The sequence below is a fragment of the Panicum virgatum genome, chromosome 9K, assembly GCF_016808335.1.
Source record: "Panicum virgatum strain AP13 chromosome 9K, P.virgatum_v5, whole genome shotgun sequence".
Lineage (NCBI taxonomy): Eukaryota > Viridiplantae > Streptophyta > Magnoliopsida > Poales > Poaceae > Panicum > Panicum virgatum.
This window is the reverse complement of record NC_053144.1, coordinates 65888334-65912606: the sequence shown is the minus strand read 5'-3', so window position 1 is coordinate 65912606 and position 24273 is coordinate 65888334. Positions and strand designations below refer to the sequence as shown.

Sequence of the window (24273 nt, the reverse complement as noted above, 5' to 3'; positions counted from 1 at the left end):
ATTAATTTATAAACACGTCTCTAATAGTACTGCAATTGTAATAATAAATGCGTAGAACTAATTTTCTAAACTAATTTACTACTACGTAACTACAAACTAAAGTATCATTGAACTCCTACTTAAATGGTTCTATTATAGCACTAATTAAATTAAATTACTCACCCTACTTAAATTATTCATATTTAAATACGTAGTACTTAAATATAACAATATATAAACTAAATGTACTAACCTGCAGATCACAAGTGGTGAATCCGGCAGGGCTTCGCCGCTTTCTTTCTCCTCACTCCTATCTTTTTTTTTGGATTTTTGGTGGAAATTTTGAGCTCAAATGAGGAGGGAAGGGGAGGGTTGGAGCATTTATAGGGGGGATACCCCGGTCGCCCGAGGGGGGGGCGACAGGCCCCCCTGCCGCGCCCGTGGGCCGGGGCGCGCGCTGGGCCCAGCGGTCGCCCGAGGCGGGGGCGACAGGCCCCTGTCGCCCGTTGGGGGGCGACAGGGCTTTTTTTTTTTCAGGGACCTCATTGCGAATTTGAAAAAAAATTTACACTTAAGGCCTGTCGCCCTATGGAGGGCGACCGGGGGTATTTTTAAAATATTTCAAAACAGACATATATTTTTGAAATTTTTATTTTTAAAAAATATAAAAAAGAAAAAACCGCCTCGCTGCTGCCGCTGGAGGTGCAAGCTGATCTGCTGCGGATGCATGCATGATTGATCAACTCGATCACGTGTAGCCTCCACGTTCTGGAATTCGCAGCTGGATCATCATGCATGCACGGTGTTGTTGCGTCCAAGATTCGCAGAGGCCATATGTATGCCTGTCGTTGACGCTTACTCCCGGCCCAGGGGTGCATTTATTGGGGCAAATTTTGCTAACGTGACAACGTAGGTCATTCCAAACCTGAATGGGATACCACAATTCACAAAACATTGTCACATGTGACAAAGAATGAAATATAACAAACAGGCATTCCCTCCGTCCAAAATTATTAGTCGTTTTGTTGTTTCTAGATATATGAATTTTGCTATATACTCGTATAAGATATAACATATATCTAGATGCATAACATAAACTACGCACGTACAAAAACCAAAATGACTAATATTAATTTAATTTAGGACGAAGGGAGCACATCATACATCATACATGACGATGTAATAAGTATATATCTTGAAACAACAACTTACACTGATGCAAATATCAAACGAGTAACAACATCTATCGTACGTCTATGCTGCAGCTGATCGATGAGCAAGACCAGCTAGACCTTATTTCGATGAAATTAAAATACATGCAAGCACTGCACGTGTGTGCATGTAGCACGCACGCCATGCATGATGTGCTTCGCTCTTTGCTTGGACGATCAGAGCGTGGGCGTGAAGGACCAGAGCTTCCACGACATGGTGCCCAGGATGCCCCAGACGAAGGCGTCGTACTGCGTGTTCTTGCCGCCGGACACCCTGACGACCAGCCGGTAGTTGTACCCGCCGTCGTACGGCTGGGTCTCGCCGCTGACGACGCCCAGCAGCTGCATCCTCAGCTGCTTCGTGCTCAGCGCGTAGATGCGCACGGCGAACTGCGCCACCTGCTGGATCGTCGGGTCGTTCACGTCCGCCACGGCCGTCCAGTTGGACGCCGGTGGCGGCGGCGCCGTGGAGTTTTGGGCGTCGGCGGTAGCGGCTAGGAAGGTGGCGAGCAGGAGAGGAGCGAGCAGATCAGCAGAAGCGATGGCCTCATGTTGGCAATGCAAGGTCGATCAGTGGCTCTTGCTTGCTTGCTCTTGTGGTTTGTGATCGAGACGACGTGTGTACCACAGTATGTGCACAGTGCCTGTTCTAGTCGCTGGCGGAGCGTGCTCCTATCTTTTATCACTGAAAGCGCGTCGCGCTCGTGGCCAGGGAGGCCATCCACGTCAGCTCCGAAAATATCGGCCGTCGGATCGCGATCCGACGGTCATGAATAGATAGGGACGTAAATTTTGCAAAAAAAACCCCAAACTTTGCTAAAATGAATACGGAGTCCATTAATTTAATGGAAAACCCCTCGGACTTTGTGGAACCTTACTTTACAAAAAAACCTGAACTTTTAGTGAATTTTGTAAAAAAAACCCTGGACTTTGTTAAAAAAATTATGAAGTCCATCAATTTTATGAAAAATCCCTTGAACTTTTCAGTAATGCTCCGAAAATATCGGCCGTCGAATCGCGATCCGACGGTCATGAATAGATAGGGACGTAAATTTTGCTAAAAAAACCCCAAACTTTGCTAAAATGAATACGGAGTCCATCAATTTAACGGAAAACCCCTCGGACTTTGTGGAACCTTACTTTAAAAAAACCTGAACTTTTAGTGAATTTTGTAAAAAAAAACCCTGGACTTTGTTAAAAAAATTATGAAGTCCATCAATTTTATGAAAAACCCCTTGAACTTTTCAGTAATCGACCGGTAGTCCATTGACGCCAAATTTAACAAATAACCCCCGCAGTCTACCAATTTTACGAAACCCCCCGAACTTTTTGCAGTTCAATTTTTTAAAATAAACCTGAACTGGAGGGCTCTTTTATCACTGAAAGCGCGTCGCGCTCGTGGCCAGGGAGGCCATCCACGTCAGCTTCGAAAATATCGGCCGTCGGATCGCGATCCGACGGTCATGAATAGATAGGGACGTAAATTTTGCAAAAAAACCCCAAACTTTGTTAAAATGAATACGGAGTCCATCAATTTAACGGAAAACCCCTCGGACTTTGTGGAACATTACTTTACAAAAAAACCTGAACTTTTAGTGAATTTTGTAAAAAAAACCCTGGACTTTGTTAAAATAATTATGAAGTCCATCAATTTTATGAAAAACCCCTTGAACTTTTCAGTAATCGACCGGTAGTCCGTCGACGCCAAATTTAACAAATAACCCCCGCAGTCTACCAATTTTACGAAACCCCCCGAACTTTTTGCAGTTCAATTTTTTTAAAATAAACCTGAACTGGAGGGCATATTTTTGCGCGGCAACGCCGCGCAATGTTCTAGTGAGAAATAGAGAGACTTGCAATTGGTGGTAGAAAAGCTGTGCCTGGTGCGGCCTATTTATACCCCTTCAGGGGCCAGGGAGGTCGCCACGTGTCAGTAGTACGAGGTGCGTACCGACATATAGCATCTCCAGCACGCTCGTTTATATGTTCGAAAATCAACATATAGTAGTACTTGCGTGCCTGGCCGGCTAGGTCAAAATAATAATGGGAGACGACTTGCTCCTGGAGGCCGACGACCCGTCTTTTCTTTTTTCGGAAATGCACACTGCCATGCTTTTTTTCCTTTTTCTGTAAAGTTACGACAATAAACTTTTTTCAAAGATTGGCTTCGGAACGCGAAAAATGGTAAGCTTGTATAGATTTGTCTTGAAATTAAATTAAAGGAATCAAATTATTACTCGTTATGTATATATTTTAGGCCGTGCCATCTCCAAGTTACTTGGTAATTTTTTTATTGATGGACTACATATTATATGTAGATCATACGAGTATGGGAGCAATCAGTCGCATACACTTAATAATATACAGTCTGCGTTTACCAACATTTATTTAAACACATTCGATGTGTACGTGTACATTTTGCAGCACACATCTAGAGACTAGAGATCTAGTACGTGTACTTCCGGATGGCTGATTGTGTTTAGATACAGTGCATGTTGTTCAAACCCCGAGCCGCTTCTATAAATGAGCTATGCTTAACGAAATTATTTAACAGCTGCTGCAGTCATATCATACTACGAGTGTTGTCGGCACAGCTACTACGAGTCTTCGACCAATCAAATTAACTGTTACTCCGTATATCATTACGTTATTTGCTCCGGCCGGCCGGCTTTCGGAAGTCAGGTCTCAGGACTCGGACCTTATGATGAACATGGTAAAACTCCTGGGTGAATGAACCTCACGAACCAGCACACGTAGGCCTTTGTTTCTGCTTATCTGGATCTCGCTTTTTCCAAGTTAGTTCACACTCATCATCGTCACTTTCGCCGGGAAGTTGGGGCGTGTCCCATGTGAATCGGGCTTTTTCCAAGTTGGGTCGAGATGTCGAGTGTCTGCATGTTCAAATGGCCGATATACAGATGCGATTTCGGCCTGGATCTAATGAGTCTTCTTTCGCTGGCCCAAGATGCGATTTCGCCCAAGTGTTCGTTTGACCAATTCAGTTCTGGTTTCATACCCAGTTGTGCTGTAAGCTGGAGACCATTGTAGTCAGCGTGTGTTTTGGGCTCTGGCTCAGTTATGCTTTGGAGCCAGGCCCCTGAGTTTGTTGCTCATCTTGTATCAGGAGATTTGCCTAAACCTAATGTTTAATGAAAATATGCATCTGTGTCAAAAAAAAAAACAGTTCTGGTTTCACTCACCTCTTTCTTGGATAGAATCAATGCATGAGAGATACTTCTCGAAATATCATCTAGAAAAATCGAAGCGCGCGTGCAGTAACGATGATCGCATGTTTATTGATCGCGTGTACTTGTGGGTCGTATTGCAGGTTGCAGCTGATTCTGTTCTAAGTGCAGTGCGCATGCCGTTCGAAGTTCCTATAGGGTATTGATATATTGTTTCCCACTAGTACTACTAGCCGGAAGAGAGTCATGGTCCTCAAAATTGTCAAAAAAAAAAAACCAACGAGGTTCTCAATTGGGAAAAGAAAAGTGAGACAACTCCGGTGCGTAGGCTGATAGGCTCAGTAACAACTGCTATTTTAAAGCATCTCCTTGGCCTTTCAGCAAGTCCAACTTCAATGCGGCCCCTGTTTAAACAGTGCCAGAAAAGCCCATCTGAAAATCCGCTCAGAATTCCGCAACTGTAGGGAGCATTTGTGCTTGGCGAAATGAGCATATTACAAAGCTTTTGGCACAACTGGTAGAGAAGATTATATTTCTGCTAGATACAAACGATAGTTCACATGCTTATATACTTGGACATTAATAATTGTATTCACTTGCTTATCAATGGTAATCATACATGATAGTACGGCCATGATGACTCCTGCTAAAACAAGGAGAACAAGCCTTGAAGTTTGACTATTTTGATATAATAAGAACCTTATTACTGACGCTTACATGGCAGAAAATGTTTGGTTATCGTAAAATACGCCAGCTGCGGCATATATGTGATCCTTAAATAGAGTTACTTACTACTACTCTAGCTGCTTGAGGGGACGGGTGGTGAGATTGAGATCATCTGCCCGCTATATATAGCTAGCTCTGGATCTTCCTGAACCTGCGGAGCTTCCAGGTGTCGGAGCGCGAGCCGGGCACTCCCCACACCAGGCAGTCGTACTGGGCGGGCCTCCCGTCGTCGCCGGGCTTGGCCGCCGCCACGACGAGGCGATAGTTGGTGCCGCCGCCGACGGCCTCCTGCGTCTGGGCGCGCACCACGCCCAGGAACGCCAGGTCCTTGCGGTGCGCCAGGCCGTACACCAGCACGGCGAACTGCCCCACCTGCCTGATCACCAGGTCGTTCACGTCCGGGACGGCCGCCCACTCGGCGCGCGACGGCGCCGGGAGCGTGGACGCCGCGGCCAGCAGCAGGAGCGCGACGACCCCGAGCGGCGGCGACCTCCAGCTCATGGTGTGTCTTGCTGTAATTGGCTACTGGTTATCGTTGTATGGCCGTGACACTGACACCTGACAGCATTGTGGCTATGCGAGAGATTTATAGGGCAGGAAAAAGGGTATCGCTGTGTGCGTCCACCTGACGTTGTATGCTGCTGATAGATCGAGCCACGTCGATCGGTGGATGCATGCAGCATGAGACCGTGATGATCAGCACGCGTGCCGTGGCTAGTTCTTCGACGAGGAGGTCAAGAGGTTTCGTACGGTGTCAGGCACTACTTACCGGAACGTGAATCGAATTGATTTAGTTTAATTTAATTATTTTGTGGCGGGCGTAGAGTAGAGAGGCTGGAAAGGTACGTACGTTGGGTGCTGGGCTGGGTGGCCGGCCGGCCGTCGATCGGCGGCGCTCCGGCTTTTCTCGGATCTGCTGTTGCCAGCTATAGCAACAAGTAGCTTATCATCCCGGACCCTCTCGTGCGCCGTGTGGGATCCAGGGTTTACGTTATCACTGATACATGGTTTATCAGTGCCCTCCGGTATCGATAATCGATTGAAAATCGGTGAAATATCGCTAAAATCGACTGATAAGGAAGATCAAATTCAAATATCGATAATCAATGATTTATCATTGATAATCGATGCAAATCGGTCGATTTATCGAAAATTCGGCTGAGAAATCTATTTAGCAGATGGAAAATAGAAATTTTTATAGTATTTTTATTTGGTTTGTTATGTATGGTATTTTATAAGGTAAATTATACATACATACATAGCTTACGATAGAATTGCATTAGAAATAAACATGTACATATATTTTGGACATAAATTGAATAAACTATAGATACATATTACATATATCCATGTTATGTATAATTATGCAAACCACACAAATAGACATACACCAAATGAAATTGCACATAAATACAAAAAAGTACATAGTCCATACAAACCACATTGTCCATATTAGCATAAATTGACACAAGTTTTATGCAAATTGGTAACAGACTCATATGACCACATCCATAATTCATACAGAAAGACACTTAAAACATCCATTTTTCATAAATGACACTTTTTTATATAATAATTATGTAAACCAATTAGACATTTAGACATAGTTTTTTTTAGTATAAGCATACATATTATAGTCAACATTGAAGCCTATTGTATCCTAACCGATTTAACAACAAGTCAACATTGAAGTCTTTCTTCCCACCACTAATATTTAACACTAGTCTACATTGCAAATTATCAGTATAACCATCCATTTGTAGCATAATATACAACAATATAGTAAATACCCCATGCATATTTGGTCAAGTTGGTGAAAGGAAATAGAAAATCAACCAAAATTGTTGAATATCAACTGATTTGCATTGATTATCGATGGATTTGCATCAATTATCAGGCTTTAGTATTGGAAACATTTTTTTGTCTAAGCAAACGGTGGTTGTTTTCAATATGTGACATCATTCTAGACTATAGAGAGGCTCTAGTTTTTTATATAATTTTTTCCACACTAGTTATAAATTTTTTTGAATTTTTGAAATTTGGATTGAAATCCATCGAAAAATCAATTGATAACGTTTATCAGTCAACATCGGTAACGGTAAATTTCACCGATAATCACGATTATCGAGCGATTTTGTATTCCATGGTGGGATCTCGGATGATCAACGGTCCCACCGGCGCGCGCACTACCCAGCCTCATGCATGCATGCAGCCGGCCGGGGCTGTTAGCACTCTTGGATGAACTAATATTAAAATTAAGGGAAAATTCGATTCATGCCACCACAACTCCGTGAAATTGGGTTTCATGTTCAAAATCATGCCACTCAATGGCATGTATTTCAACATGAAATCCAATTTCAAGAAGTTGTAGTGGCATGGATCCAACTGACCCTAAAATTAAATATTTTCATCTATTAGCACTTGGATCTGAATACGATCAAGTGCAGTAGCAACTGCGCGTGGCCAAATCATCCAAACGTACGCCATGCAAATCGGTATCCGAACACGTAAACGCCAACTTGCATGAGGCAGTACTACTACGTGCGACGAGATGAGCTGGCACTGCTCCGATCCAACTTTGATCACTAGCACAGCAAGCAGCACCGTACGTCCGTACCTAGCCGTCTTCCTTAATTTCATCGCGCGCGTTGGGTGTTGTGTTGGGTGCAAGTTCGCACGGCACCTCGAGATCGCCATTGAAATAAAAGCTTCGATCAGCTCTCTTGCTAGCCTCACGAAGAGTACAAAAGGACGTAAAGAGTAGAGAGCGAGTACCTTGCATTGCCGGAGTTCACGCATCACTCAACTATATATATTTATTATTTAATTTATTTGGAGATACACAAAATTTCTGGAACCGACCCAAAGTTATTGAGACCATCCACCTAAACCTGATCATATCATTCGTAGACACCACCCACCCACGCCAAAAGCATATCTATCACTGATCCAACATTTTGTTAGCTAGCAAAACCCTCTAAACCCGCAGTACACTCATTACAGTACGTGCAACCCTCTAAACCCACAGTATACAATCATGTGGAGTCAACGCCATATTATGATATATACAAGCAAGTTAGTGTCCACTGTTTATTAGTAGTAGCACTTTTAAAAATAGTACTCCATTCGTTCCAAAATGTAGGTCATTTTGGCTTTTTTAGATCTTAGAAAAGCCAAAACGACCTACATTTTGAAACGGAGGGAGTAGCTATTAGACAAAAGGAAACATATCTGGTGCAAACTAACCTCTCCGTACAAACTATGGAAACTTCAATCTGAGCCATCAGATCAACATCCAAGGGGAGGGGCGCAGAGAGGTTGGAGGGGGGATTTGCAAAAGTGTGATTACTCAATCCAAGGGCGGGTCTAGATTGTAAAATTACCCAATCCCCCATACCTCTTGGATGTTGATCCATTGACTCAGATTAAAGTTTTCATAGTTTGTATGGAGAGGTTGGTTTGCACCTGATACGTTCCCTAGACAAAAATACAGCTAGCTTGCGGTACAGTGTGCCGATGGCTTTGCTGCAAGCAGATACAAAACTTAAAGTACCTCCACAAAAAAAAAACTAGAATCCTTAGCAGTTAGCATGTAGCTAGTTGTACACATTCGATCGGAACACATTTTTTTCTTGAATACCATTATTGATCGCTCTCAATGCACGCATTGCAGATACCAGATAGTGAGGCAATACCACTGATGGGAGCTGAACTTTCTTTTTTTTTTATCTGAAGTAAAACATAGCATGCATGCATGATACGGCGGAGATACAAAAATTAAACTCCTTTAGTTCACAGATCATATTGATCGTAACAATGCAAAAACACAGTCGTCTCTCTCTCTGCTGGTGTACTACTTTAGGAAGAGAGACATCTTATTCTTATTCCTAATAAGGCAAGAAAAGCACACACGTACATCGTCACTGGTGGTAGGCAGTGGCCCCTAAACGATCGATGCTTGAAAGGGAGTGGCTTTGCCGTCGACAACTGATGGATGTGCTATATATAGCTAGACCGCCGCCTGCTTGTATTGCACGAAGCTGTGGAGCTCCCACGTGGTGGCGCGCGAGCCGGGCTTGCCCCGCACGACGCACTGGTAGAGGCCCGTGCTCCCGGTGGCGGTGTTCCTCACGTTGAGCACGAGGCGGTAGTCGGTGACGCCCGAGCCCGCCGGCTGAGTCTCGCCGCGCACGACGTCGACCAGCGCCAGGGGCCGGAGCTTGCGGGGGTCTGCGTGGCTGTAGACGATCACGGCGAAGTTGCCGATCTGCCTGATCACCAGGCTCCTCGGGTTGCCGATCGGCGTCCAGGCGGCGTCCGCCCCCGCCGCCGAGAGGGCGGCGACGGCGACGAGGGCGGCCACGAGCAGCGGGAGCACCGACCTCGTCATGGCTTATTAGGCGCTTAGCACTGTGAGCTGCAACTGCTTGGTCAACCTTAGCTTGCCATGCATGGCGAGGAGCAGGTGACCTTTATAGCGGGGGGAAAGTGTAAGGCGACGCGTCCATCTGAAGCGAGTGCCGACGCTCGCCGCCTGCTGCTACAGAGAAAGTTTACAACTATCTGCAAGGTCCAGCTAGGGTGACGAACGCACCCATGCTGCCATCATGCATGCATGCATGATTCAGCATGAGAGAGCGCACGGCCGACTTGACGAGGCCTCGAGATCGCGAGGGCGGTGAGGTCGAGTTGCTTGCAGGAAGGTGGCATCTGTTTCGATCATTATTTTTTACGTGCTCTCGTGGTGGTGTCGGGTTGAGAACCCTGCAGAGTCCACCCTTCGTGGCGAGAGTCAGAGTCTCGGATCGGAGTCAATTTAGAGTCAGCATGAGATGCATGCATAGATGGTTGTGAACTCTTCTGCTACTTGCAACTCATTTTTTTAGTGGCGGCAATCTCAATTCTTTAGCTATGCCAATGCACACCCACCTGGAAAGGGCCTCTGACCTTGCTTACCGTTTGTAAAATTGTACTGGACGAGGGAAGAGACAGCTATTTGACCTAGAAATCTTGGAACTTCTTCGATGCCGACCATGATTACAAGTTTACAGCCATCTAGACGCGTTCAGGCATGCAAGTTGCTAATACAAGTTGGGATTCCTAGCTGAGTCAACTCAGCAGTGTTTTGTCTTTATCTCGGAATGCACTTTACTTGTGGGTTTCTCAACCACAAATATAGTTTTCTTTTGCTTACAAGTGACCAGATGAGGAGTAAAGAATGCTAGGCGCCCCAAAAAAAAAACGAGCTTGGGAACTTCCATGAAGATCATGTGTGATCTTTGCATCTTCCCTTTGCGTCTTGGGATATCCATAAATGTACGTACGTACTTATTCCCTTTTGTTTTTTCTTTCTTTCGTGTGCATTGCGGTTAAGCAAGCTATAGCTATCTTGGAGATCGATCTGAGATCTCCCAAGATGAACGTCTAGTAGTGATCATGAATCTTCTCTAGTCTCTTGTAAGGCAACTAACCAACACGCCTAGTGGCATTATTGTGGTAGTCTCTCATAGCTAGTCGCATGTACTATATGCATGGCAATTAACAGTAGTACCACACGACTAGAGTGACCAACAAGTTCATTATTAAGCGTGCAACAGCTGGATGCAATCGATGTTGTTGTGTGTAAACGGAACAGTGGTGCCTCAATATAGTTTCTTCATGTTAGCTGATGCGAATATATATAGGTCCTAGTTTTTTGCATGTCGTTGACTTCTTTTAAACAAGTTGTTTTAGTATAGTATCTATGCAACCTTAGTGTATTAAACGGATACATGCATGTTTCTATACTGATCGTATTCGCTCTGAAAACCATGACCTGAACAAGTTTCTATAGGCAGATTTGGGCCTCTTTTTTCAACTTCGTTCCTGATAATACACTAGCATGCTATTTCAGAAATATATACAGTACAGTAGAGTCAAGTGCATGGGCAGTTTTTAAATTTGTTCGGCGAAGCCATCCGAGTCGTTGACTCTGCCTAAAATGTGTTTATGACTTTCTAAATTGTGCCACTTGAGGTCCTACATTTTGTAGCCAGCATGTTCTTGAGCCTTCAGGCGGTGTGACCTGCCACTTATCGTTCAGATCACAATGTTGGCTCTGTAAGCCAACAAAAAGTAAGAAATTTTGAGTGCGCAGATTGGACACCATAATATAATTAATGTGTGTACAGTACAGGACTAAATGTCGATGACAAATTTTATTTTGTATTTCTTCAAAAAAAATATTTTGTAATCAAGTAACCAACAACATGTAATATTATGAAGTATCTAGGTATTATGCGAAATGAGATTGTTATCACACTGTCAAGGAAACAGAAAAACTATGCTATAAAAATGGTCATAGGTCACTAAAAAAAAGTTAAAAATGCAAACTGTTGGCCACTCGTAGCCAAATGTTGAAACTCTGGTACAGGTAGAGATGAACAAAGTATATATAGACATTATCAATAATTGTAAATAATTTTTTTTCCTTATTAATTAGCTGGCCTCATTTGGCATACACGTAGTAACATGTTTAAACAACGATAAGATAGTGTAGTCCTCCCTTTCCATGAACGTAGACACATTATTATTTTCTTTCTCTAGCATACGTTGCCTACATACATATATATAGGCTAGCGCTTTATATATACTTGCAAGATTTCGCGACGCAGGCATGTGTACTGCTTGGTGATCGCGAGATCAGTTGATTTTGATTTTCTTGAACCCCAAAAGCATCCACTGGTACGTCCCAGGGATCCCCCAAACCAGCACCTGGTACCGCGCGGTGGCGCCGCCGGCGTCCGCCGCCGTGACCACCATCTTGTACCTCATGCCGCCCTGGTGGGGGCGCACGTCGCTGCCGGACACGCCGACGTACTTGAGCTTGGCGTCCCGGTTCATGCTGTACACCAGCACGGCGAAGCGCGCGATCTGGGGCGGGTGGGTTCCCGTCGGCTTGTCGGCGCCCGGTGGATCCACGGACCTCGCGGACGACGCCGCGCCGGCGGCTACTGATGTGGCGAGGACGACGAAGAGGACGGCGGCGAGTGACCTCATTTTTTTTTCTCGTTTTTTTGGGTGGTGATAGATAGAAGTAAGCTACGGTGTGGTGAATAGCTAGCTAGTTAAAACTACTAGCAAAGCTACAAAAATTTACTCGCTCCCGCGAGCGGTTGGGGGGTGTGTGTGTGTTTACGCCAGAGGTGATTTGTTGGCCTAGCGAGATGGCTATTTATAGCACAAATGCGATTCTGCGAGGAGTGAAATGTCGGGAAGGAAGGTTTGCGACTTTGTGTGCGACGGTAATCTTAGTTTCTCAGTACAACTGCGTTACTTTGCTTGGCATTATATAAAGACACATTGTGGCGTAAAATAGTGGCAAAAATTTACATTTTCTTTTTTTGGAAGAGAATTCCATGATGATGATTATGATCCGTTCGTGCTATTTAATGACATGGGCCAGGCCGCGAGTAGATTGATTGATGCCGTCGAGCAAAAGAAAAATGCGAAAATGATTCGGCTCGGTCTGCCACGGAGAATATGACGAAGCCCACCAGTTTATACCCTGATACGGCCCAAAATTCTGACATCGCGGATCGCAGCAACGCGACCACGGCAGTCGGCAATCCAAGATCACTGGCAAACTTTGGTCAGTTGCAGCCATGTGTTCTAGTAAATAGTAGAAAAAACGAAAAAAAACTATACAGCGAGAGGCGACAGTCTACGCGGGATTCAGTGGATTGGTATCCAACGTCGTTCATCGACTCAATTCTACAGCGAGTGAGCAACTCTCGTTGCTTTCCTTTCAGGCACCCATGATACTTCTAATCATAGTACAACACAAGGACATTATAGCACATTACACGGCTACTAGTAAGAGTATATATATCCTTGCAGAAGTAAATTTTTACTTTAATAGAGATTGTATTTCGGACTTGCTAGCGCCCAGACGTCTGATGGGAAGTCTCATCGGACACTCCGCTGCAACATCGAAACAAGACATCTATAACATCAAAAATATACAGGTGCAACATTGGACAACATGTAAAAAAACTAATTAAGTCGTTTGATTCTCGGATATGAAAATTTCCGTCGCAACACGAACACCATGTTTCATGCAACATTCACCGTGAAATATGAGGAAATAATAGTAGCAACATGGAAGATCAACTAGCGAAACATACGTCGGAGCTAGCGTCCAATTTTCTTCCCTATCGGGCGTCTATTTCTTAGCATTTCTGATTGTATTTTCTAAAGCCGAAGTTCAAATGTGGACAAAGCAACATATCATAATCTTCACGAACCCCATGAGTCATGAGGTCCAAATGCCAAGCTAGGTAGCGTCTGCTGCCCAAACAGTGGTGGCTGCTGCCACAGAGATTGGTAATTGCTGTAGCTATGCACGTTAGGGCCAGGGGCAAACGATGCATACACAGGATTGCATGGGCCAGCCCACTTGTTGAAGCACTGCAGCTGCTGCTGCTGGTGTGGCACATTCTGATTAATGTTGCTGTCAGATATGAAAAACTGACCCCCTCCCATCTAGTGAAGTTAACCTGCGGAGGCAGGAAATGGCCGCACATTCTAGTCACCTTGTTGTATGGCGTGTAGGAAAAAAGGATAGCACATAGCATATTGTTTTGATCAGGATGGACATGTGAGCCAATATAAGAACATTCCGCGGAGCACTCTAAGCTCCATTTTGGGCAATGGTTGATATTAAAAATAACAATGCGTACTCAATAAAATTCTACAAAAATTTAGAAATAGCTAAGAGAGAGGAGTTGGCATGCTCCATGGCAAGGCAATAATTCTCTAAAATTAGATATTTTATATAGTTGGATAAGGATGACGAAAATTCTAGAATTAGATATTTTGTAAAGAAGAGTGTCGAAGTTATCACATGGCAACACTACAAAAGCCGCACCTATAAATAGAGGTGCTCCCATCCCCTGCATAAGAGCTATCAAGTAGGAGGTGACATGGTAATCATGTAATGTAATTGTGTCATGATAGGGTAGCCACATAAATAATGCAAGATTCTTGTGTTGTATCAAGTTATAATGAATAAAAAGTTGACTTCTCTTTTATAGAGTTGGTTTGGTCTAAGTTAAGGTCTCATGGTGTAGTGTGGGTCTAAGGACATAAGCAAGAGAAGCTTAACTAGCTGGAGCATTTTGCAATCCCAAATTTATTAATCCTCGATTACCCTTCCCCTATTTTTATCCCCTAGAATCCCTAGGATTGGAATCGGAAATTCCAGCCCATGATCGTTTATCCTTCCCCGAATATATCAATCCTCGATTACCTATCTCCTATGTTTATCCCCTATAATAGTTATCTGGCTGCCATAGGATTGGAAACGGAAATTCCAGCCCAAGAAAGAGTATATGCAGACTTACCAAAGTGATGATGCAGTAGGGTTCGCAGCCTCCCGTGCGCTCGGGGAAGAGCCTTATGCGTCGTGGCACGGAGCGCCGGAGGTGCTAGTGGAGAAGATCATGGGCACGACGGTTCTCCACAGGGCGTTGGTGTCCTCGGCGGAGGAAAAAAGGCATCGCGGATGGCAGTTCGAAATTTCGGTGAGCCGGTGAGGAGACGACGCATCGCGGATCGGCGGGTGGCAGTTCGAACATTGGGTGAGCTGGTGAGGAGACGAACGGACGGCCGTTCGAAATATATATAAATGTAATTTTTTGGACGACTCGCAGCATTGGTCGGCGCGCTTCTGCTTCCCCCCTCTCCCGTCCGGCGCCCGTCCTGCTTCTTTTGCCCGGCCGGTTTTTGCTTCTCCCCTAAACCTAAAAAGGTTAAACCCAGAGCATCTGCTTCTCCCCTAAACCTAAAAAGGTTAAACCCAGAGCATCTACTTCTGCCCTAAACGATACAAGGGTAGACGTCGAAGGATAAACGTCTGGGGATAAACCTAAAAAGAACAATCAACAGTAGACATAGGCCCAATTATCCTTCTCTGTTTGTCCCTACTCGTTTATCTTTTCGAGTTTGAGCCTTGGACCTTAACCTTCTTTAGCCGGATGCCCCGATTATCCTTCGACATTTAAACCAAATTCACAGCACCACATCGTCAGTCCATACAACAGGTTAGCCACTCATCTTTATTTCAAGCCCATCTTATTGCATATCTTCGGGAACTCTGCCGTGTTTTTTTGTGTGTGTGGAATACAAGGTACTAGTATTCTAGAACTGAGGTCATGGACAACGTTTTCATAGTATGTTAAAATGCGGGTGAGGGCCAATATACTTACCATGAATGACATACCAGAAAAGTTATCCAGGAACTGCATTATTTCCAATAAGCCAACTTTATTGGAAGTACTGATCAAGCTTTCGTATTCAGCACAAATAACATCCCGATGTTGCTTTTAAATGGATGTTGTTGTTTTTGGCAGATGTATCTGTTTGCAACGTGGTGCTTTTCCTATTTAATTATTAAGAAGTGGTAGGAGCTGTTGCTTTCAATTAAGGTAGGAAAAGAGTTTATACTTTATACACAGCTCTTTTCCCTCACTTGGGCACACATAGGCACCATCGCCCGAAGAAAAACACAATTTTATACTTGTAAGACTTTAATTTAGCCCAATTTTGAATTTGGTACAGAGCTAGAAAGTTGCTTGCAAGTTCCCCACCTCCCCAGGCCAGCCAACTAGGCCCACTCAACCATTCCCTCCAGGATCTAGCCCAGGATTTGGAACAACGGTGTGGAGCATGGCTGACAGTGGCAAGGCACAGACTCATGTGAAATCATTAGGTAGGTGGCGGATCATTAGAGTCGTGCGCTTAGAAGCTAGGTCGAACAGCAGCCGAGGCTTCATGACGCTTCGCCGCGCTTCGCCTTTGGGAGCCCGCTGGGCACGAGGAGGCCCGCGCCACCGCCACTAAATCTTCGGTGGGCCAGCCGGCATGCTACCTGTACCGTGCTCGGTGCTGTGGCGAGGCGGTTCCGTTGGCGGGGCTAGGGCCGCAGTCGCCGGAGGCGGGCATGGCAGCGGGGATGACGACGGAAGGGACATCGTCGGCGAGATTGGCGGGCTCATGGCAACGAGCACCGACCACGGGGACCGCACATTGGCTGCCTCCTCTCCGGCCACCAGGGCCTTGGTGTCGCGGTACGCCGGATCCGCCTTTAAGGCCCTGTGGACACCGGCACCAGCAGACTTCGCGCCGCGGGACGGTGCGGCAGGACCCGGACACCACGCCACCGGTCGCTGCAACTGCGGCGGCGGCGGCCCGGTTTATGATTTTGAGTTTGAGCCTTGCCCCTTAGCCTTTCTTGTTGAGCCCGATTAGCCTTTCTCGTTTATCCTTCTAGGTTAATCCCTCCTTGTTTATCCTTCCCGAATCATCCTTATCATCACATGATGAGTCATTGCTAGATGATGGTGATTCAATTATCCTTCTATGTTTATCCTTCTCTGTTTATCCCTCCGCGTTTATGCTCCATAGCAAGGCAAGAATTCTCTAAATTTAGATATTTTATATAGTTGAATAAGGATGAAGAAAATTCTAGAATTAGATATATTTGTAAAGAAGAGTGTGGAAGTTGCCACATGGCACACTACAAAACCCATGAGTACCTATAAATAGAGGTGCTCCCCTCCCCTCTTATTACACCATGGCATAAGAGCTATAAGTGGGAGGTGACATGTTAGTCATGTAATGTAGTTGTGTCATGATAGAGTAGCCACATAAATAATGCAAGTGTCTTGTGTTGTACATTAAGTTATAATCAATAAAAAGTTGAGTTCTCTTGTATAGAGTTGGTCTCCAATTTTTGTCTAAGTTAAGGTCTCACGGTGTAGTGTGAGTCTAAGGACATAAGCAAGAGAAGCTTAACTAGCTGGAGCATTTTGTAATACAAAGAGAGAGATATGATAAAAGGTACCTACAACCTTATTATTTGACTTTTTAAAGAGCTCCACGACTATATGATCTAGCTTGCTGAGACTTTAATGACTAAAAAAACCGACAAATAAACCCATAATCAATGCTACAATCATAAATAGGGATTCAATAGTGCTCAAGTTATTTTATTTTGGTAGACTTAGATAGAGAGCAAAACATGCTCTAGAATGCCAAGCTCCCATTAGAGATGTTACTTTGGCCAGGTAGCAACATCGAATACACTAAGTTGTCAACCAAAATATCATAATCAAAAGTGCAACCTCGGTGCCAATAGTTGGACATTAAATACCTAATCCATATCGTGGCACTCTAACCATTCATTGAGAGTAGCATTTTGAGCTTGAAATCCACATTTTTTTTCCTTCCTTAGCTTTATCTACTTTAAATTGAAAAGTACATCCTTATGGCGGGGGTCAAAAGATTGTTCAGTAGGAACATCTCTAATCACTTTTGTGATCACGCAGTGTTCCATCTCAAGAAAAGTGAACATAGAGATCCTGAAAGCACTCGGCATAGAGATACTGAAAACACTCGGCGCTAGGTCCATAGAGAAGTAAGAGGTTGGGCAATGGGATGTAGTGCAGATGAGGGTTTTTGAAGTATGTCGCGCACTAGAATGCCTTGCACAAGATATACCCACATAGCACCCTATAATGGACCATGAAAACCTTCTCAGGTACAATTGCATAACATCCAGGGCATGGACTATGGATGGCTGTCAGCCATGGACCGAGGAGTTTCTTAATTAGTCCCCCATGTGCTGTCCTCAGACGATAAGATGTGAAGCTGGTAGGGCGATCAAAAGATAATGTTCCTCCAAGTCACCGTGGGGTACGGTTCAAACTCGCTAGCCCAGTGCAACAGCCTAACATTATCGGGGAGTAGGATGCTTTCCGAGGACGGAAACTTCTGATCGCCCTTGTAAATGAATTATTCATCGACGCCTTCGCCGGAAGCGAAGTGGGTACAGAAGAGAATGAATCGACCATATGAGCCGACCACATGGGGCTGAACTTCCAAGTCAGCATGCTCGCAATTGGACGGGCGGTTTCGAGCAGTGGAAAGTGTAGAAGGACATAGATGGAGGGTAGATATCCACAACGTGACCTCCATAGTATAGCCGACCCTTGATTTGGCTGAGGTTGTGGTGTCATTCTTTATCTGATCAGGACATATGCCTTGTCGGTCAGGGGAGGCGTTGTCGGCGTAGTTGGAGGGGTTTAAGGATGTCATCGGCATCCTGATGGGATTGAAGAAGGCACTCAACATATTTTGTGGAGGGTTACCTCTCGGCTTATACACTTTGGGAGAAACTCGAACTCCTAGTCGTATCGACTTCCATGTCAGCTAGTCAAGTGAGGTGGAAGGGAGAGGATAGCGAGCTCGTTGCTGCTCTCGTCAATTAGCTAAGAGCGTGCTCGAAGACTCGCATGTGGGTCCCGTCACTTCTATTCTCTCCTCTCCGATCAGTAACCATGCCATTCACACGTGAGCATATGACATGTGGATCTACTGAAATAATAAATTAAAGAAGTATGTCTTGAGTCCATGAAAAGCTAAACCGTTGCATGAATTGATCTCTACCGATGATGCAAATGGCCTGATAGCCAAATGCTCGTCTTAAACATGCTTTTATCTCTAGAGGGGATGGGAACGGTGATGCCCAAAGATTTTGACTGCAAAAGACTTGGTTGAATTCTGACTGGGCTTCCACCAACTGCTTCACCACGGGCCAACCTTTCCCAGTATGCGAGGCACGGGCACATTGGACTCGCCTCCTGCATCGCCAAGCCACCGGTCTTGTCCTACTTCAGCGTCCACTGCCCTGGCTCTCTGAATTCGAGTGTGTCAGCTTGAGGTCAGGTGGTTGGCACGGAGGGCGGTTCGTCCTCATGCGCACGCGACATGTACAATATGTGTGGAGTGATCGGCTTTCTTCAGTAATGACAACTGTGTTGAATCATAACAAAAAGAGTCGTCGAGAGATTATAGTTTGGATCTCGTCTCTCATACCAAACCATAACAAAAAGCACACGAGATACGGGCACTTATGTGGAGTGTGCTGTCATTAATTATATATCAATAGAGTATAATGAGCTACTATTTATAGACTTGAGCCCTCTAAGGGCAACTTTGGTATTAAACCTATTAACCCTAATCAGGGTTTCTTAACAAACTTAATGTAAACCTGCGTGAAGAGCCAAGACGCCCATCTTGTTTTTGGAACGTGCTGCATCGTCTGTACCTTATTATGTTATGCCATCTACCTCATCGCGCCCTCTGTTGTATATAGAGGAAATGATGTGTAACGTTTACGTGATGGGAGCAAGTAGTGGTTGCTACTTTGACCAAGATACCATAGCGTTTTTTTAACAGCTTATGGCAGGTGCTCTACCTATTATTTAAGTAGATAGAAAAAAGTATTATAGAGATTAGCAGAGTGCTGAATATAAGGAATAAAAAGATAGAAAGTGATTTTAAAAAAACTACTGTACAACATCAATACGTAGTTGTATGTATATTTCTGCTAAATGGATGAGAGAAAGTTCCATCACCTTGTTGCATTGCGGCCTCTTATGTTTGACGTTATGTTTGCTGCTGCAGACATTCATAGAGCCAAATAGGGAGCTCCTGACTCTTGAGCTCCACGTCCAAGAAATGAAAGTGTTTATTTGAAAGATGTTGATGCGGTCATCAGAATCCAGTTTTTTTTTTTTGAAAAGGCATCAGAATCCAGTTCATCTACTGGTAATCTGAACTGCTGAATGTTAGTACGAGGACAATCTGCGTCAGCTGGATGCTCCTTAATCCTCATCGCTAGGAAAGTTGCAGGAGGTGGGTTTGACAAATGATGAATCTGAATCACACAAGGATAATCTTGCAAAAGTGATGACGCGCTAGACCACTGAATGAAGAGGAGAATGCTAGCTCAAAGAGTCGCTTGATATGCCATTTGTGTGATCTGAAAAGCTTGGAATTCTCCTTTTTCGGCCAAGGCTAACGCGACGCGACTCCTCGTCATAGCACCACGACATGATCGAAAATGTTATCTGAATTCTCTAAGGCTAGGCTTAGAACGGCTACTAGCAGCAGTGAAGTTTATCTGGGCCTCTGGGGAGGATGACGATTCCTTGATTGATACTTCCGTAGTCCTCTTATGTACATTATTGGACCTCACCATCGGCGCTAATTTGATACTTGCTGTGGTCGGTCAGATAAAACACCAGCAATCTCGGCATCTGCCGAATCAGTCCAGAATTATATTGGATCAGCATTTCGTCAGAATGTTGGTTCTGCTCGTCCTTTCTTCTTTTCCCTATCAGATTTACATTAAGGTGGAAGTGTGAAGGAGATGATTGATCAGCTTTGAGCTAAAGCTTGAGGTCTTCTTCTGAACCGATAAGAATCGAAGCCATTGACGGGGCCACTGCTCCATCTGCGCCGCCTGTGGCGGTTCCACCTGAATGTCAGCCAGCGTCTCGTCTTATGTGCTCTTCTGACGGATGGAGCCGCTGGGTGCATCGCAACGCCGCCGCCGCCAGCGGCATTTTGGGCGCCGCCGGGTCTGCGCGGGCATCAGAGCGCACGGCCCGCGGCGCGCAGGTCGCGTCGTCAGACGGCGTCGAGGACGCGACGTAATTGGTCGGGCAGATGGCGGCCCGCGGCGTCGGCGGTGTATGAGCTCATGGTGCTCGCGGAGAGGGAGGCAACCAAACCCCGGGCGCGCGGCGGCTCTCCGGCGAGCCAAGTCGGCATCCCCGGGGACGGACCCAGGAGGACGGGACTCCAAATACCGTCCGGGGTGGACGGTATTTCAAATACCGTCCACCCCCTCGTACACTTCTAGCCGTTGGATCAGTTTCTTGCGGCTCAGATGATCAGATCGGGTGAGGACTGAGGAATCCGTCGTCCTAGTCAGGCAGACGCGGCCGCGCGGGAGCTGGATGCCCCGCCACCGCCAGCGGCATGTTGGAGGCCAGAGGCGGCCCAGGTTCGTCGTTCCTCTGGAACGCGGTGGAGCACCCCCGCGGGCTCGTCGGTCGGGGTTGCGGGAACGTCGTCGCCGCTTCCTTCGAAGACAATCCTCGCGAGCTCTGGTCTGGGCAAGCGTCCGTAGGACCACCGGCTCGTATCCCCTCGCCGCCGCCAGCTCGGGCTTCACCGGAAAGGGCAATGTCCCATCGACCGCGCCGTCCCTGACTCCGGCGGGTACAAGGTGGAGAGCACGCCGAGAGAGTCAGCCGTGGACACGCGCACGTACGCGTCCATCCCGAGCTGCACCGGCGCCCGCGCGAGCACCCCTTCCTCCATGCTAACTTATACAGGTGTGGTGCAATATCCCTTGGAGCGTGACCATTTACCCAAGAGGAATCCCAGAACAAAGCTGTCCGGCCATCACCAACCGTGACTCTCATGCAGCACCTGAACAATTGCTTGTCAATTTCTGAGCATGGGACAGCCGAGCTAACCCAAGGGCGATCAGGATCCACCCAACTGTACCACAACCATCTAAGCCGTAGAGCTCGACTAAATTTCTCCAAATCCAGCACACCAAGCCCCCCTCTTAGTTTTGGCTTTTTGCACTTCTCCCAGGCCACTAGAGATTGGCCTCCATTAGCCTCGGCAGTACCATTCCATAGGAAACCCCGTCTGATCTTGTCTATCTTTTTAATGGCCCACTTCTTAAGTTCAAACACTGTCAAAAAGTAAACTGGCATAGATGATAGCACTGTGTTTCGTAACTTCAGACGTCCCGCTATATTGATGAAGCTTCCTTTCCAAGTTGGCAGCCGATTTGCCACTTTGTCTTAACGGTTGAATATCCACTCTTCTCAACTGTCTTATGTGGAGAGGCAGACCGAGATAAAGAGCAAGGGAAGTCCTTAATTGGGCACTGAAAACCTTCCATCACGTCATCTAAGTTAATGCCATCACATCTTATAGGATATACTGCACATTTGCTCGTCGTCGTCTAAGATTGAGACATTGCGTTCATCTCTCTGATCAGGGAAACAAAGCAAGTGAGGAGCATTTTCTGTATATCAAGCACGAGCAAGTAATGAGGAGAGTTATGTTCTTGTTGGGCCTAGTCTTCTTGGTCCATCCTGGCCCAATGCTTTTATGTGGCCTTGGACATTTTATTTTGGGTTTACTCCTAATTCTTTGTTATTCTTTGCTGTAGTTCCCATTTGGTTGGGTTACGTTTGGTGTGCTCGTCTTCTCACCCTGCAGGCTGCAGCCATTCCGGGCACCCCATGAGGATGAAGGCCATGCCCCTGCCCCGCACACATAACTTGTTCCCCGTGAAGCCAGCAGAGAGCGAGCGTGCGTCAAGTCCCAACAGCAGTTCCACACAGTGCCCACTGCACCCAGGAGCAAGAAGATGATGAGCACATACTACAGTGTAGTAGTGTACGTGTCGATGGGATCTCTATGCCGGCATGTCCCGCGGGGTGCCCAAGGAGCTGGTCCCTGCTGGCAGCTCAACGAATTCGAGCCGAGCTAACGTTCCATGGCCGTGTTTAGACAGAGCGCAAAACTTTTTTTCCGATGGAATTTTACTAATTTGAAGTACTAAATGAAGTCTATTTATAAAATTTTTTACACAGATGGGTTGTAAATCGCGAGACGAATCTAATGATGCTAATTAATCTATGATTAATTCATAATTAGTGGATGGTTACTGTAGCATCACAGTTGCAAATCGTGGATTAAATAGGCTCATTAGATTCGTCTCACGATTTACAACTCATCCATGTAAAAAGTTTTGTAAATAATTTTCATTTAATACTCCATACATGTGTCGAAATATTCGATTTGATGTTTTTTTTGTTTTTAAGAAATTTATGGAGTGGTAACTAAACAGCGCCCAAATTTGGCTAGCACGACCATGTACGTACTCCCCCAAGCCGAGATGGCCAATGTCGAGTGGGTGCACCTGGCACGCATGCCGCTGCACCTGCACCGTCCAGGATAGCAGACAAGACGGGGCACCCCAGTACTCGTCCGCATCTCCTGACGAAACAAGTTGGCCCGTTTGCTTCGCCGTTGGGGCCGCTTAGTTACCAAAAATTTTTTACCTCTCTTTAAACACATGTATGAAACATTAAATGTAATTAAATAATAAAACTAATTACACAGTTTGGATGTACACGACGAGACGAATTTTTTAAGCCTAATTAGTGCATGATTAGTCATAAGTGCTACAGTAACCCATATGTGCTAATGCTGCAGTCAAAGGCCTCAAAAGATTCCTCTCGTGGTTTCCAAGTGAGTTCTGAAATTAGTTTTTTAATTAGTGTCCGAAAAACCCTCCCGACATCTGGTCAAACACATGACGAGACATCCAAAATTTTTTGCCTTTGGAACTAAACGGCCCCTGAATCTTTGATCCGGCGCTGGGCCCTACCATTTTCGCCGTGCATGCCGACTGCCCCCTGCTGCCAGCCTCGTCGTCTTGTCCCCGAGCTCAGCGCAGCAAGTGGCCAATCTGGCGAGCTCCGGACGGGCAAGTACCTTCCAGAAGGCAGCGCAGTGCGCAGAGAAAGACGACGGCACGGCCCCCCGTCTGATCAATTCCCTCCACGCCGACGCCCTATCCCTCCCGCCTGCCTCCTCCCTGCCGCTAGCTCCGGCCCGGCCGTGCCCGGCGTCCCATCGATCTGGACCCCGTCCATAGACCGCGGCTCCATACCCCAGCACGCTAGCGAGCGAGGCTTGAACGCCAGCGCCTATAGACCGGGTGTACGTGGCCTTGCTGGTCACTCACTGCCCCGCCGCGGCCTCGCTCGTGATCTTCTCCCCCATCCACTCTCCCGTGCACGCTTTTCAGCGCGAAAGCAGGAAAAGCAGCAGCGGCGGGGGAGGGGACAAAGGCCGTGTTTAATTTTTCGCACTGCCAAATGAAATCTATTTATAAAATTTTTTACACAGAGTTGTAAATCGCGAGACGAATCTAATGATGCTAATTAATTCATAATTAATCAATAATTAGCGGATAGTTACTGTAGCATCACTGTTGCAAATTATGAATTAAGTAGGCTTATTAGATTCATCTCGCGATTTACAACTCATCCATACAAAATTTTGTAAATAGACTTTTTATTTAATATTTCATGCATGTGTCGAAATATTCGATGTGTCATTTTTTTTATTTACGGGTTTTATGGTTTATGGGGGTGGGAAGTAAGGGCAAAAGCGACGGAGAAACAGTGCTAGGTAGCAGGGTTCACAGAGCCTGCCCGCTGCTCCGTTCCGGGCCCCGCATG

At 45.8% G+C, this 24273-nt stretch overlaps 3 protein-coding genes across 3 annotated transcripts; all 3 read right to left on the bottom strand.

The window, feature by feature from the left end:
• Window positions 1-1367: 1367 nt before the first annotated feature.
• On the bottom strand, window positions 1368-4233 carry LOC120648251 (cysteine proteinase inhibitor 8-like). The gene is made up of 2 exons (XM_039924980.1): window positions 4207-4233; window positions 1368-1736 (listed from the first exon to the last, which is right to left on the bottom strand). The coding sequence occupies exons 1-2, from the start codon at window positions 4231-4233 to the stop codon at window positions 1368-1370; spliced, it is 396 nt and encodes a 131-aa protein (XP_039780914.1).
• A 714-nt stretch (window positions 4234-4947) lies between these two features.
• On the bottom strand, window positions 4948-5602 carry LOC120648889. The gene has a single exon (XM_039925527.1). The coding sequence runs from the start codon at window positions 5600-5602 to the stop codon at window positions 5231-5233; it is 372 nt and encodes a 123-aa protein (XP_039781461.1). The 3' UTR covers window positions 4948-5230.
• Window positions 5603-8827: 3225 nt separating this feature from the next.
• On the bottom strand, window positions 8828-9526 carry LOC120648888 (cysteine proteinase inhibitor 5-like). The gene has a single exon (XM_039925525.1). The coding sequence runs from the start codon at window positions 9489-9491 to the stop codon at window positions 9111-9113; it is 381 nt and encodes a 126-aa protein (XP_039781459.1). The 5' UTR covers window positions 9492-9526; the 3' UTR covers window positions 8828-9110.
• Between the last annotated feature and the right edge of the window lie 14747 nt (window positions 9527-24273).

Excerpts from the sequence above, each read along its gene's own strand:
- LOC120648251 (XM_039924980.1), bottom strand. The coding sequence starts at position 4,233 with ATGGTCTCCAGCTTACAGCACAACTGG. Across the intron at positions 1,737-4,206 it reads CCAGCTTACAGCACAACTGG|GCCATCGCTTCTGCTGATCT; the intron begins GTATGAAACCAG and ends TGCCAACATGAG.
- LOC120648889 (XM_039925527.1), bottom strand. The coding sequence starts at position 5,602 with ATGAGCTGGAGGTCGCCGCCGCTCGGGGTCGTCGCGCTCCTGCTGCTG.
- LOC120648888 (XM_039925525.1), bottom strand. The coding sequence starts at position 9,491 with ATGACGAGGTCGGTGCTCCCGCTGCTCGTGGCCGCCCTCGTCGCCGTC.